The following is a 13,080-nucleotide window of genomic DNA, read 5'->3' on the forward strand; positions in this document are numbered from 1 at the left end:
GACTGCCTCTGTCAAGCCATGGGAAGAAGCTGTTTTTCCGTCTTGTGGTGCGCACAAGTGTTGTCCTGTGTCGCCTGCCAGAGGGGAGTAGTTTGAAGAGGTGGTGCGCATAGTGGGTTGTGTCACGGGTGATGTTGGAGGCCCTGCCCCGACATCAGGCCTGGTGGATGTCCTGGATTGCCGGCAGCTGTGTCCCAACGATGTTTTGGGCCATCTTGATGACCCCCTGCAGAGCTTTCTGCTCCTCTCTGGTGCAGCTGGCATACCATGCTGTGATGCAGTATGCCAGGATGCTCTCCACTGTGCACCGCTAAAAGTTTGCTGAAAGAACATGTTCATGTCCTCTGCCAGCGAGGGGTTGCTGCTTACGGTCAGGCTATCCTTCATTCGCTATATGTTTTGTCTGGGGCGGCCTGTATGCCTTGCCACATGCGTGGGGGTCATTGTCTGCCTAAATAAGTTTCAGCAGTATGATTTAGTGCCACTGAACCTCATGCTGAGCTCCACAGCAGCGATGTCACCAGTGATGCCCTGCCTGTGCCACAACATCTGCTGTGTTATTTCAACTTGAAACAACGGAACATCTTTTCAGCAACTGCTGTCAGTCCTCTTTTACAACTCTGGGTGCAGGGTAAAGGGTGGGCAACTGCTTAGGTGAGAATCGGGTGAGCAGTTAGAGATAGTAGGATTCCATCTAGAGGATGGGGCTGACTTTTGGAACAATGAATGAATCCATGAATGCACCACTGTGCCCCATGCTACAGCATTCCACCCAAGTGGCATGTTAACTGTGTTATTAGGTAGCTCCGTTGCCGAGAAAATTTGTGAATGTGACAGAAAGAAGCATGCAAGAGGTTAGGTGTATGTAGCCTCCACGTGGAAGAATATGGGATTTGATGGAAAATAAATGTAATTGAAATCTCTCTTTTGTGTCCAGTCCATATTGAAAAATGGCCATCTTTAATTTTTAAGAGGCTAACAGGTTTTTTTTTAAGTCGTCCCAGATGCAGATTCATGCCAATTCTGGTGCTGATATCACAAAGTGAATGATTCCTATGAAAAGGTTCTGTTCTCCTTTAGCATGAAAACAACATAAAGGATTTATTAATGTCACTTTATTCAGAAATCATTAATAATGTCACTTTATTCAGAAATCATTTATTAATGGCACTTTATTCAGCCATTAGAAATCACGCGGCACTCCATAGTCTATTACAACAATATATTTTTTCAAATGTTCCTATTGTCAGACGTAATAAGAACATTTACCAGAATTACGTCTCATCTCATCACATTTTCCACAGGTTCCAGTTGATCATCCCAAACCATCTAAACTGAAAGACAAGGAGGAAAAGACCGAACAGAAAACCAGAGCGGAGCAATTGCAGTTGTTCGCATAATGCTTCCAAAAACATATTTTTACACAACATACATAAAAATAAATTTGCCAAAAGACAATTGGGAAATAGAGAATAAAATGCAAATATAAGGTCAAATAAAGTTCAGTAAAAGATATTGCTGGATGAAATATGCACAGGAAGCAGACAGTTTTTTAATTCATAAACGCATATCAGAATAATCAGAATATTAATGGTTAATAATAATGTGAGAATAATGTCATGAAACATTAAAGCTCCCTATTCAGTCCTAATAATGTGAATAAACACAAAATATTTTCATGAGAAACATCCGTGTCCTGGTGATTTTCCTTCTTTCAATGAATGAAGGTCGTTTCGTCAGTGCCACTCGGGGCTCCTTTTCCCCGCATCAACCGTAACTGTCGACAATATGAGTTGAGAGTTTAGGATATTCACTATTTCTCAAAAGTTCAAAGAACAGGCAATAGAACGACGGGAAATCATCCTTTTCTTCTGGAGACATGACTGGAACGCAGACGTTTTTAAAGGCTCCCAAATAGAAACGTTATAAAATCATGACATAATATAATGTAATGTAACATAAGATCATAAAGCTGTTGATCTGGGCCTCTTACTTTGCTCTTATTGGTACCTGCCTCTGAAATCTGAAATAAAATTTCAAAATATGAACTCGTATGAGCTGGTTCCCAAATCCATAAACCACTGGGTTGGTAATTGTTGGAATCATGATAAAATACAGCGACAAGAAGATTCTGGACTCCTGTGGCATCTTGCTCATGTCGAACCTAGTTTGCACGATCTCGAACAGGCTGCCCAGAGTGTAGTTTGCAACAGATATCAAATGAGGGAAACAAGTATTAATCACTTTCCGCCGCGATTCTTTGGATAATTTCAGGCACACCCGAATGATCTTCATGTAGGAGAAGAGGATCATGAGTAGCTGCGGCGCGACCAAAAGCAGAATGAGCAGAAGTCCCACCACGCTGATGTGGGGGGAACTGGTGCAGGAGTTTTTCACCAGTTCAAAGTTGACGCAGTAGAGTTTGTGCAGAGACCTTCCGCAGAACTCCAGCTGCAGCGTGAGGGAGAAGTAGGACATGAAGATGAGCCAGGAGTACACCCAGGGCAGGCAGAGCAGCAGGCGGATTTTGGAGACGGTCATGACGCTGTGGTAGTGCAGGGGGTAGCAGACGGCGATGTACCTGTCGTAGCCCATCACGGCCAGGATGCTGAACTCCACGGAGGCGTACGTGTGCAGGAAGACCACCTGCGTCTTGCAGCCCTGCACCGAGATCTCGTGCGAGTCGGACATGAGCAGACTCAGGGTCGCCGGCAGCAGAGCAGTGCTGCCGTAGATCTCATTCAGGGACAAGTTGCACGTGAACACGTTCATGGCCTGGTGCAGCTGCTTCTGCCTGGAGATGACGGCGATCAGCTGTATGTTCAGAGCCACTATCATGAAGTAGATGAGGAGGAACAGCGCGAACAGCCCCTGTTTGTGGGGTTCCACCACGATGTACGCGGTCAGCGTGAAGCTGCTCACCGACGTGTTTTCCATGGCGTGGCTCAGTTGTCAACGGAAAAGGGGGAAGAACTTAAATTGTGTCAATACTACTTTGATATCACAGATAAAACTTTAAGTCTAATAATAATAATAATAACACCACAAGTAAAAACACTCAAAGTCTTTTACATGAATAAAACGCCGTCAGATAGTAACAATAAAACAATAAAAGCAAACAAGCAAAACACATTCATCTTTCATTTTTACAATATACTCATTTCAGATTTGGGTTATTGTGAAGGATCACAATCATTCTTTTTTCAATGGAGCCAATATCGTTCCATCTTGAATTATGACATCAGTCATTGAATTATTAGTCTTGAATTCACTACATTCTCAAGTAATTCTCAAAAAAGATGGAATGAAAAGCCACGGTGAAGTTTGAGGTCGTAGATTCCACCAGGCTGGGGTGACTCCACCTGCTCACTCTGTCCCAGCGCCGTGTGATGCTTCCAGCGGCTTTTATGCATCCACCACGCTGGGGGGTGGAGGGTTATGCATCATGTTGCCACGGCAACAACTGTGTGTGACCAGGATTTAATCCATTGAATCAAGGCAAGGCAATGCCGGGTTCAAACCACCTGGCACTGGTCCTGGTCCTGGTTGTGGTCCTGGTCCTGGTCCTGGTCCCGGTCCCGGAGCCGGTCCTCGTCCTGGTCTGTACCTCGACATGAGCGGATATTCTCATGGCGACAAGTTGTTTCTGTACTCCCTGTTTGGAGAGCAATACTTTTCTGGCAAAAGTTCAAAGAAAATGTAAATATCTCTTGATGGTTTGTCAAAACAGGACTCTGTAGTACAATGATCCAACTATCAATTAGCTGGAAAAATCCATAGTCCATAATTGGGCTATCAATGATTAGACAGATTCACATGGAACATGTGGGTTTTCTGCATATTAGTTGGAAGTATGTTTTTAAAACTCAGGTTGCAAATGTCATGAAAGTTAACTGAACGTGGAAAAAGTTCCTTCCCCACACAGACCCCAGAAGCTACTGGTAAAAGTCAACAGATGGAATATATTTGATGGATGTGGAATATCATAAACAGCTCCGGGAACATGCGTGCCTGGGGCTTATGGCCGGGCGCGGCATCTCGCCCGTTGCGCTTTGGCAGGCCTCGCCTTTGTGCGGGGTGTGGGTAGGAATGGGGTGTCTGTCAACCTCAGGACCCGGTATGGGGCCTGTGGTTGCGGGTGCGTCTTATGCCTGCCCAAGGGGGTGGGTTGTATGTGTGCGCTTCGGGGGTGCAGGGTCATTTCCTGCTCTCTGGGACTGGTTTCTCCTGGTTGTGTACACCTTGGGGTCATGCATGGGTGTTATTCTGTGTCCACGGTGCATTGTGCTGGGAGCGTTCTTGCTTCGTCTATTCGGCTTGTGGGTAGCCACGAGGGCTTTTCCGCAGCTCGGAGGCAGATTTAATATAGGTTAGAGTTCTGACCTCATGCACGAGAACTAATTGGGACCAATCCCTTGCACTCACCGGTGGACATCACACACACCAGCACACAACTGCTTCACACACACCCCCAAACTACCTCTTGACATCCTTCTCCTTTCCATTTGTTTTGTATACTTTATTAATCCCTCTTGGGGAAATATATGTTTCCTCTGCATTTGACCCATCCTATACCTAGGAGCAGTGGGCAGCCGCAGTGCAGCGCCTGGGGACCAACTCCAGCTCTTTTTGCCAGTGCCTTGCTCAGGGGCACCGACAGGAGTATTAACCCCTAACATACATGTCTGATGGTGGACACCCCCACAAACACGGGGAGAACTTGCAAACTCCCCATGGAGAGGACCTGGGACGGCCGGGATTCGAACCCAGGACCTTCCTGCTGTGAGGCAACAGTGCCATGCACAAGAAGAGACCATGCGCCGTAATTGCTGTTCCGATTTCCATCGACTTAATTAATTATGTTTATTTTATGTATCAAATACATTCAGTGTTTATGTTTTTCCAAGTACATGTTCTCTTCATCTTAGAAGAAGGGGAAGTAATGATGAGTAATGATGAACGTTGTTTATAGACCCAAACATGGCAAGATGTTTCTCCAAAGAGGGAGGTTGGTGGTGGTTCTCTTTAACCAAAAAGCTGTGCTCTGGTCATCCCACAGGTCGTCCACAGGACAGAGTCATTGCAGCGGTTCTTGATGATTAAAGGATGAATAGAGAGTGGCATTGCACGTTGAGAAGTTCAACTCCACCTGTAGACGAACTCTGTTCTAGACACAATGGAACAAATACTCTGTGTTGAATGTCCAGCATGACATGACAACACAGGGTAAAACAAACAAATAAAATCATTGTCCTGCCAGAGATGAGGACGCGTACATCCTAAAATAGACCACACAACTTCATTATGATTTTTAATTTGTCCTCAAACTGAAGCGTCATCCGTCCCCTCTGAAAGTCAGCGAAGGAGACTCCAGAACCACTCTGAGGCAGGAAGCTGTCTGTTCCTAAACACGGGCCCTGAGCATGTTCTAATGTCTGTGTTGATACGTTTAGAGGACCTTTTACATCTGGTTCTTACTTTATACTACTTTGTACTAAACTTAATTACTCTAGTATTTATTTATTTATTTACTTATTTATTTATTTGTTTGTTTGCTTGTTTGTTTTTGTTTATATATATATAATTTATTATTTATTACTACAATGTATTACTACAATGCTACACTATAAATTAATTGTTTTGAAAATTCTGGGATGAATCCCTCATTTAACCCATACATAGTGCAGCGGATAAGAGAAAAATCTTCACAAGCACCAATTTGAGACTCGGCTGATACCACTCTTTCAAAAGAGTCTGTTAGCATCTTCAAAAGTCAAACTTGCACACAAAATTGTGTTTTCACGATAAGGTTTGTCAGAGTACTCCAATTTTAAAGATCCTACCATGAAATCATACATTCCATTTCAAGTACATGTAACCTTTCGCATTTTTCTGTGTGTCCAGCTGTATCCCATGCACCTCACACTGCATTTCATTTGAATTCAAAGGGAAAAAGGAAAGTAAATGGAAAGCCCCTCGGCCTTGAATCACTTATGGTCAAAATGACTGGAGCAAATGTTGAGGATCTCAAAACACCAGCAACACATTACCCATGCCGTACTCAGCGTTCATGAGCGTCCAACGTCATCCACGTGACATGCTGACCCTGAAACGCCCACAGCTGGAACCTGCATATCACAGTGGAAAATTAGTCATGCACAAGTCAGCAATGGCCATTGATCGGGCCCACGAGCAAGCCAGCGCTATCGTCAAGGGTGATGGGGTGCTGTTGGTGTCGCTGAGGACCCTTTGGCCCTAAGAAGGTTGCCGGTCCCCAAATCAGTCGCCTCGTTGAATGTATGATGTAGCATCAGAGGCGGAGGATGCGACCCAGGCAGAAGACTTTATGCAGTAGACACGGTGGAAGGAGCTCCCAGCTCCTTACGCACTGCAGATCCCACAACCTTCACAAAACACCTCAACACCTGATCCCGTCTGAGCTAGGGACTGACTGTTGTTGTTGTTGTTGATATTGAATCTTTTTAAGTTGTTGTTTTAACATAATTCACTAATAACATATCAGTACTTATCATATGGCACTAACATATGAAAATCATTGGACACGTCTCAGAGAGGACTCCCGGTTCAAGGTGCTGAAGGATATTGGAAATCCTTTCTAGGAAGAGACCGGGGACCTGCTGACTTTGGGTACCTAGGAAATAAGCGGAAGCTTTGTTGCTACCATGGAGTAGCCACCAGGACGCTTGAGACTGCCTCTGTCAAGCCATGAGAAGAAGCTGTTTTTCCGTCTTGTGGTGCGTGCAAGTGTTGTCCTGTGTCGCCTGCCAGAGGGGAGTAGTTTGAAGAGGTGGTGCGCAGGGTGGGTTGTGTCACGGGTGATGTTGGAGGCCCTGCCCCAACATCAGGCCTGGTGGATGTCCTGGATTCCCGGCAGCTGTGTCCCAACGATGTTTTGGGCCATCTTCATGACCCCCTGCAGAGCTTTCTGCTCCTCTCTGGTGCAGCTGGCATACCATGCTGTGATGCAGTATGCCAGGATGCTCTCCACTGTGCACCGCTAAAAGTTTGCTGAAAGAACATGTTCATGTCCTCTGCCAGCGAGGGGTTGCTGCTTACGGTCAGGCTATCCTTCATTCGCTATGTTTTGTCTGTGGCGGCCTGTACGCCTTGCCACATGCGTGGGGGTCATTGTCTGCCTAAATAAGTTTCAGCAGTATGATTTAGTGCCACTGAACCTCATGCTGAGCTCCACAGCAGCGATGTCACCAGTGATGCCCTGCCTGTGCCACAACATCCGCTGTGTTATTTCAACTTTAAACAACGGAACATCTTTTCAGCAACTGCTGTCAGTTCTCTTTTACAACTCTGGGTGCAGGGTAAAGGGTGGGACAACTGCTTAGGTGAGAATCGGGTGAGCAGTTAGAGCTAGTAGGAGTCCATCTCGGGGATGGGGCTGACTTCTGAAACAATGAATGATCGATGAATGCACCACTGTGCCCCATGCTACAGCATTCCACCCAAGTGGCATGTTAACTGTGTTATTAGGTAGCTCCGTTGCCGAGAAAATGTGTGAATGTGACAGAAAGAAGCATGCAAGAGGTTAGGTGTATGTAGCCTCCACGTGGAAGAATATGGGATTTGATGGAAAATAAATGTAATTGAAATCTCTCTTTTGTGTCCAGTCCATATTGAAAAATGGCCATCTTTAATTTTTAAGAGGCTAACAGGTTTTTTTTTAAGTCGTCCCAGATGCAGATTCATGCCAATTCTGGTGCTGATCTCACAAAGTGAATGATTCCTATGAAAAGGTTCTGTTCTCCTTTAGCATGAAAAAAACATAAAGGATTTATTAATGTCACTTTATTCAGAAATCATTAATAATGTCACTTTATTCAGAAATCATTTATGAATATCACTTTATTCAGAAATCATTTATTAATGGCACTTTATTCAGCCATTAGAAATCACGCGGCACTCCATAGTCTATTACAACAATATATTTTTTCAAATGTTCCTATTGTCAGACGTAATAAGAACATTTACCAGAATTACGTCTCATCTCATCACATTTTCCACAGGTTCCAGTTAAACATCTCAAACCATCTAAACTGAAAGAGAAGGAGGAGAAGACCGAACAGAAAACCGGAGCGGAGTAATTGCAGTTGTTCGCAAATGCTTCCAAAAACATATTTTTACACAACATACATAAAAATAACTTTGCCAAAAGACAATTTGGAAATAGAGAATAAAATGCAAATATAAGGTCAAATAAAGTTCAGTAAAAGATATTGCTGGATGAAATATGCACAGGAAGCAGACAGTGTTTTAATTCATAAACGCATATCATCATAATCAGAATATTAATGGTTAATAATAATGTGAGAATAATGTCATGAAACATTAAAGCTCCCTATTCAGTCCTAATAATGTGAATAAACACAAAATGTTTTCATGAGAAACATCCGTGTCCTGGTGATTTTCCTTCTTTCAATGAATAAAGGTCGTTTCGTCAGTGCCACTCGGGGTTCCTTTTCCCCACATCAACCGTAACAGTCGACAATATGAGTTGAGAGTTTAGGATTTTCACTATTTCTCAAAAGTTCCAAGATCAAGCAATAGAACGACGGGAAATCATCCTTTTCTTCTGGAGACATGACTGGAACGCAGACGTTTTTAAAGGCTCCCAAATAGAAATGTTTTAAAATCATGACATAATATAATGTAATGTAACATAAGATCATAAAGCTGTTGATCTGGGCCTCTTACTTTGCTCTTATTGGTACCTGCCTCTGAAATCTGAAATAAAATTTCAAAATATGAACTCGTATGAGCTGGTTCCCAAATCCATATACCACTGGGTTGGTAATTGTTGGAATCATGAAAAAATACAGCGACAAGAAGATTCTGGACTCCTGTGGCATCTTGCTCATGTCGAACCTAGTTTGCACGATCTCGAACAGGATGCCCAGAGTGTAGTTTGCAACAGATATCAAATGAGGGAAACAAGTATTAATCACTTTCCGCCGCGATTCTTTGGATATTTTCAGGCACACCCGAATGATCTTCATGTAGGAGAAGAGGATCATGAGTAGCTGCGGCGCGACCAACAGCAGAATGAGCAGAAGTCCCACCACGCTGATGTGGTGGGAACTGGTGCAGGAGTTTTTCACAAGTTCAAAGTTGACGCAGTAGAGTTTGTGCAGAGACCTTCCGCAGAACTCCAGCTGCAGCGTGAGGGAGAAGTAGGACATGAAGATGAGCCAGGAGTACACCCAGGGCAGGCAGAGCAGCAGGCGGATTTTGGAGACGGTCAGGACGCTGTGGTAGTGCAGGGGGTAGCAGACGGCGATGTACCTGTCGTAGCCCATCACGGCCAGGATGCTGAACTCCACGGAGCCGTACGTGTGCAGGAAGACCACCTGCGTCTTGCAGCCCTGCACCGAGATCTCGTGCGAGTCGGACATGAGCAGACTCAGGGTCGCCGGCAGCAGAGCGGTGCTGCCGTAGATCTCATTCAGGGACAAGTTGCACGTGAACACGTTCATGGCCTGGTGCAGCTGCTTCTGCCTGGAGATGACGGCAATCAGCTGTATGTTCAGAGCCACTATCATGAAGTAGATGAGGAGGAACAGCGCGAACAGCCCCTGTTTGTGGGTTTCCACCACGATGTACGCGGTTAGCGTGAAGCTGCTCACCGACGTGTTTTCCATGGCGTGGCTCAGTTGTCAACGGAAAAGGGGGAAAAACTTACATTGTGTCAATACTACTTTGATATCACAGATAAAAACTTTAAGTCTAATAATAATAATAATAATACCACGATTAAAAACACTCAAAGTCTTTTACATGAATAAAACACCCTCAGATAGTAACAATAAAACAATAAAAGCAAACAAGCAAAACACATTCATCTTTCATTTTTACAATATACTCATTTCAGATTTGGGTTATTGTGAAGGATCACAATCATTCTTTTTTCAATGGAGCCAATATCGTTCCATCTTGAATTATGACATCAGTCACTGAATTATTAGCCTTGAATTCACTACATTCTCAAGTAATTCTCAAAATAGATGGAATCAAAAGCCACGGTGAAGTTTGAGGTCATAGATTCCCACGGGCTGGGGTGACTCCACCTGCTCGCTCTGTCCCGGTGCCGTGTGAGGCTTCCAGCGGCATTTATGCATCCACCACGCTGGGGGGTGGAGGGGTATGCATCATGTTGCCACGGCAACAACTGTGTGCGACCAGGATTTAATCCATTGAATCAAGGCAAGGCAATGCCGGGTTCAAACGACCTGCCACTGGTCCTGGTCCTGGTCCCGGTCCCGGGCCGGTCCTAGTCCTGGTCTGTTCCTCATTGCATTGTCATAAGAACTGTCAATGCTGACTTCACCAGGGGTCCTCACTGAGCCACACACATAGGCTCCACTACCTCGCTGTACTGTATGTAGCATACTGTACCGCATACTGTGTCACTGTTCTGGGTTGTTCGGTGTTACCGTATTGCTGCGCTGTACTGTTGTATACTGTGCTGTATGATCCCACAAACATTACCTCACCTTATTCACATGCCACTTTAATGCACATATCTGTATATACATAATTGCCTATCCCATATACATAAGTCTATCCCATATATGTAAGCCTATTCCCTTTATCTATTCCATTTAATTTAATTGTATTTTATTTTAGTCTATATATTTTTACTTTATTCTATAAGTATTCGACTTACTGTATTACGTTTTAGGAATCAGTTAGTTGGTCTAGTAGAAAGAAATTTTCCGAGGACATATTGTGTGTAATCACCGGGAGCGTTGCATTACATTTCACCGCATATATGTATGAAAGTATGTATATGTATGTGACAAATAAACCTCTTGAATCTTGAATCTTGAATGGATGTGGAATATCATAAACAGTTCCGGGAACATGCGTGCCTGGGGCTTATGGCTGGGCGCAGCATCTCGCGGGCTGTGCTTTGGCAGGGTGCAGGTCAGGGGTGCAGGGTCATTTCCTGCTCTCGTGGACTGGTTTCTACTGGTTTTGTACACCTTGGGGTCATGCGTGGGTGTTGTTCTGTGGGTTGGGGGGGGGTCTGCTGTGTCCACGGTGCATTGTCCTCGGAGCGTTCTTGCGGCGTCTATGCGGCTTGTGGGTAGCCGCGAGGCCTTTTCCACAGCTCGGACGTACTAAGATATAATTCTGACCTCATGCACGAGAACTAATTGGGACCAATCCCTTGCACTCACCGGTGGACATCACACACACCTGCTTCAGACACACCCCCAAACTACCTCTTGACATCGTTCTCCTTTCCATTTGTTTTGTATACTTTATTAATCCCTCTTGGGGAAATATATGTTTCCTCTGCACTTGACCCATCCTATACCTAGGAGCAGTGGGCAGCCGCAGTGCAGCGCCTGGGGACCAACTCCAGCTCTTTTTGCCAGTGCCTTGCTCAGGGGCACCGACAGGAGTATTAACCCCTAACATACATGTCTGATGGTGGACACATTTACATTTACATTTACATTTAGTCATTTATCAGACGCTTTTATCCAAAGCGACTTACAATTGTTCAAACACCGACGGACGCAGCCATCAGGAGCAATTAGGGGTTAAGTGTCTTGCTCAAGGACACTACAGCATGCTAGCAGGAGGAGCCTGGGATCGAACCAGCGACCTTTGGATCACTAGACCACCAGCTCTACCTCCAGAGCTACACCCCCACAAACACGGGGAGAACTTGCAAACTCCCCATGGAGAGGACCTGGGACGGCCGGGATTCGAACTCAGGACCTTCCTGCTGTGAGGCAACAGTGGAAGTAATGATGATTTGTTGGTTATAGACCCAAACATGGCAAGATGTTTCTCCAAAGAGGGGGGTTGGTCGTGATTCGCCATAACCAAAAATCTGTGCTGTCATCCCACAGGTCGTCTACAGGACAGAGTCATTGCAGCGGTTCTTGATAATTAAAGGATGAATAAAGAGTTGCATTGCACGTTGAGAAGTTCAACTCCACTTGCAGACGATCTCTGTCCTAGACACAATGGAACAAATACTCTGCGTTGTATGTCCAGCATGATGACAGCACAGGGTGAAACAAACAAATAAAATCATTGTCCTGCCAGAGATGAGGACGCATACATCCTAAAATAGACCACACAACTTCATTATGATTTCTATTTTGTCCTCAAACCGAAGCGTCATCCGTCCCCTCTGAAAGTCAGCGAAGGAGACTCTAGAACCACTCTGAGGCAGGAAGCTGTCTGTTCCTAAACTTTTACATGTGGTTCTTACTTTAAACTGCTTTTTACTATATTTAATTACTCTAGTACAAAATGTCAATATCACCCAAAATTGTACGGCCATCTGACAAACACTGCAGTCACTGGGACAGTGAAGGGTCATTAGAGGTCATTAGTCCACTCTGTTTTTCCCTGCGCCCCTGGAAAGCAATTAGTTAATTTGAGATACGATGAGACTTTATTAACCCCCAGAGGGAAGTGCAGGACGCAAATGAGTCCTGAACGGCCGACGCCCTGAGAATAGAGAGAGAGACAGAAGCAAACAATGAGTGATGTAACACTGATGAGACTGTCCACGGAATATCCCTGTACCTCCCTGGAGACGCTGTTATTCTGTCAGTCTGTTTGTCTGCGTATGTATCTATCTATCATCTATCTATCTATCTATCTATCTATCTATCTATCTATCTATCAATTGAGGTGTCTGGAAGGTTTGAGGTGAATAGGTCACTGAGCTCCCAAAAATGAGATATAGTGCGGTAATAATATTAACATATGTTGCTTCGAAATATACACGGAGAAAGTCAACTTTAGAATGTGTACATTGGAGGCCCAGGGAGGAAAGAAGTGGAAATGTTTAGATCTATGTTAGACTGGAACTGTGAGCTGACACCTATGGATTGGAACCAGATGTGGGACGTTACTCTATACAGCTATTAAAGTGAGTGCCGACCGCGGCTCGGCAGAGAATACTTCCGGCTTTGTTCTCTCCTGGACGATCCATGCAAGTCCGGTTTGATGCTGATTTGTGTAATAAAACTATTATTTTAATCAAGTCAGCATCAGCGGAGACTCCTTCATCATCAA

General features: G+C 44.6%; 2 protein-coding genes across 2 annotated transcripts; both read right to left on the bottom strand.

The window, feature by feature from the left end:
* Positions 1-154: 154 nt before the first annotated feature.
* Positions 155-2,937, bottom strand: LOC307239984 (olfactory receptor 1M1-like; the record flags this gene model as incomplete). Its single annotated transcript, XM_080013560.1, has 2 exons — positions 155-310; positions 2,011-2,937. The coding sequence occupies 2 exons, from the start codon at positions 2,935-2,937 to the stop codon at positions 155-157; spliced, it is 1,083 nt and encodes a 360-aa protein (XP_079869686.1).
* Positions 2,938-6,862: 3,925 nt separating this feature from the next.
* On the bottom strand, positions 6,863-9,671 carry LOC307239985 (olfactory receptor 51I1-like; the record flags this gene model as incomplete). The annotated part of the gene is made up of 2 exons (XM_080013561.1): positions 6,863-7,018; positions 8,745-9,671. 2 exons carry the CDS (start codon positions 9,669-9,671, stop codon positions 6,863-6,865), a joined length of 1,083 nt encoding a protein of 360 aa, XP_079869687.1.
* Between the last annotated feature and the right edge of the window lie 3,409 nt (positions 9,672-13,080).

Source organism: Zeus faber (genome assembly GCF_960531495.2).
Source record: "Zeus faber genome assembly, chromosome: 14".
In the NCBI taxonomy this organism is placed as follows: domain Eukaryota; kingdom Metazoa; phylum Chordata; class Actinopteri; order Zeiformes; family Zeidae; genus Zeus; species Zeus faber.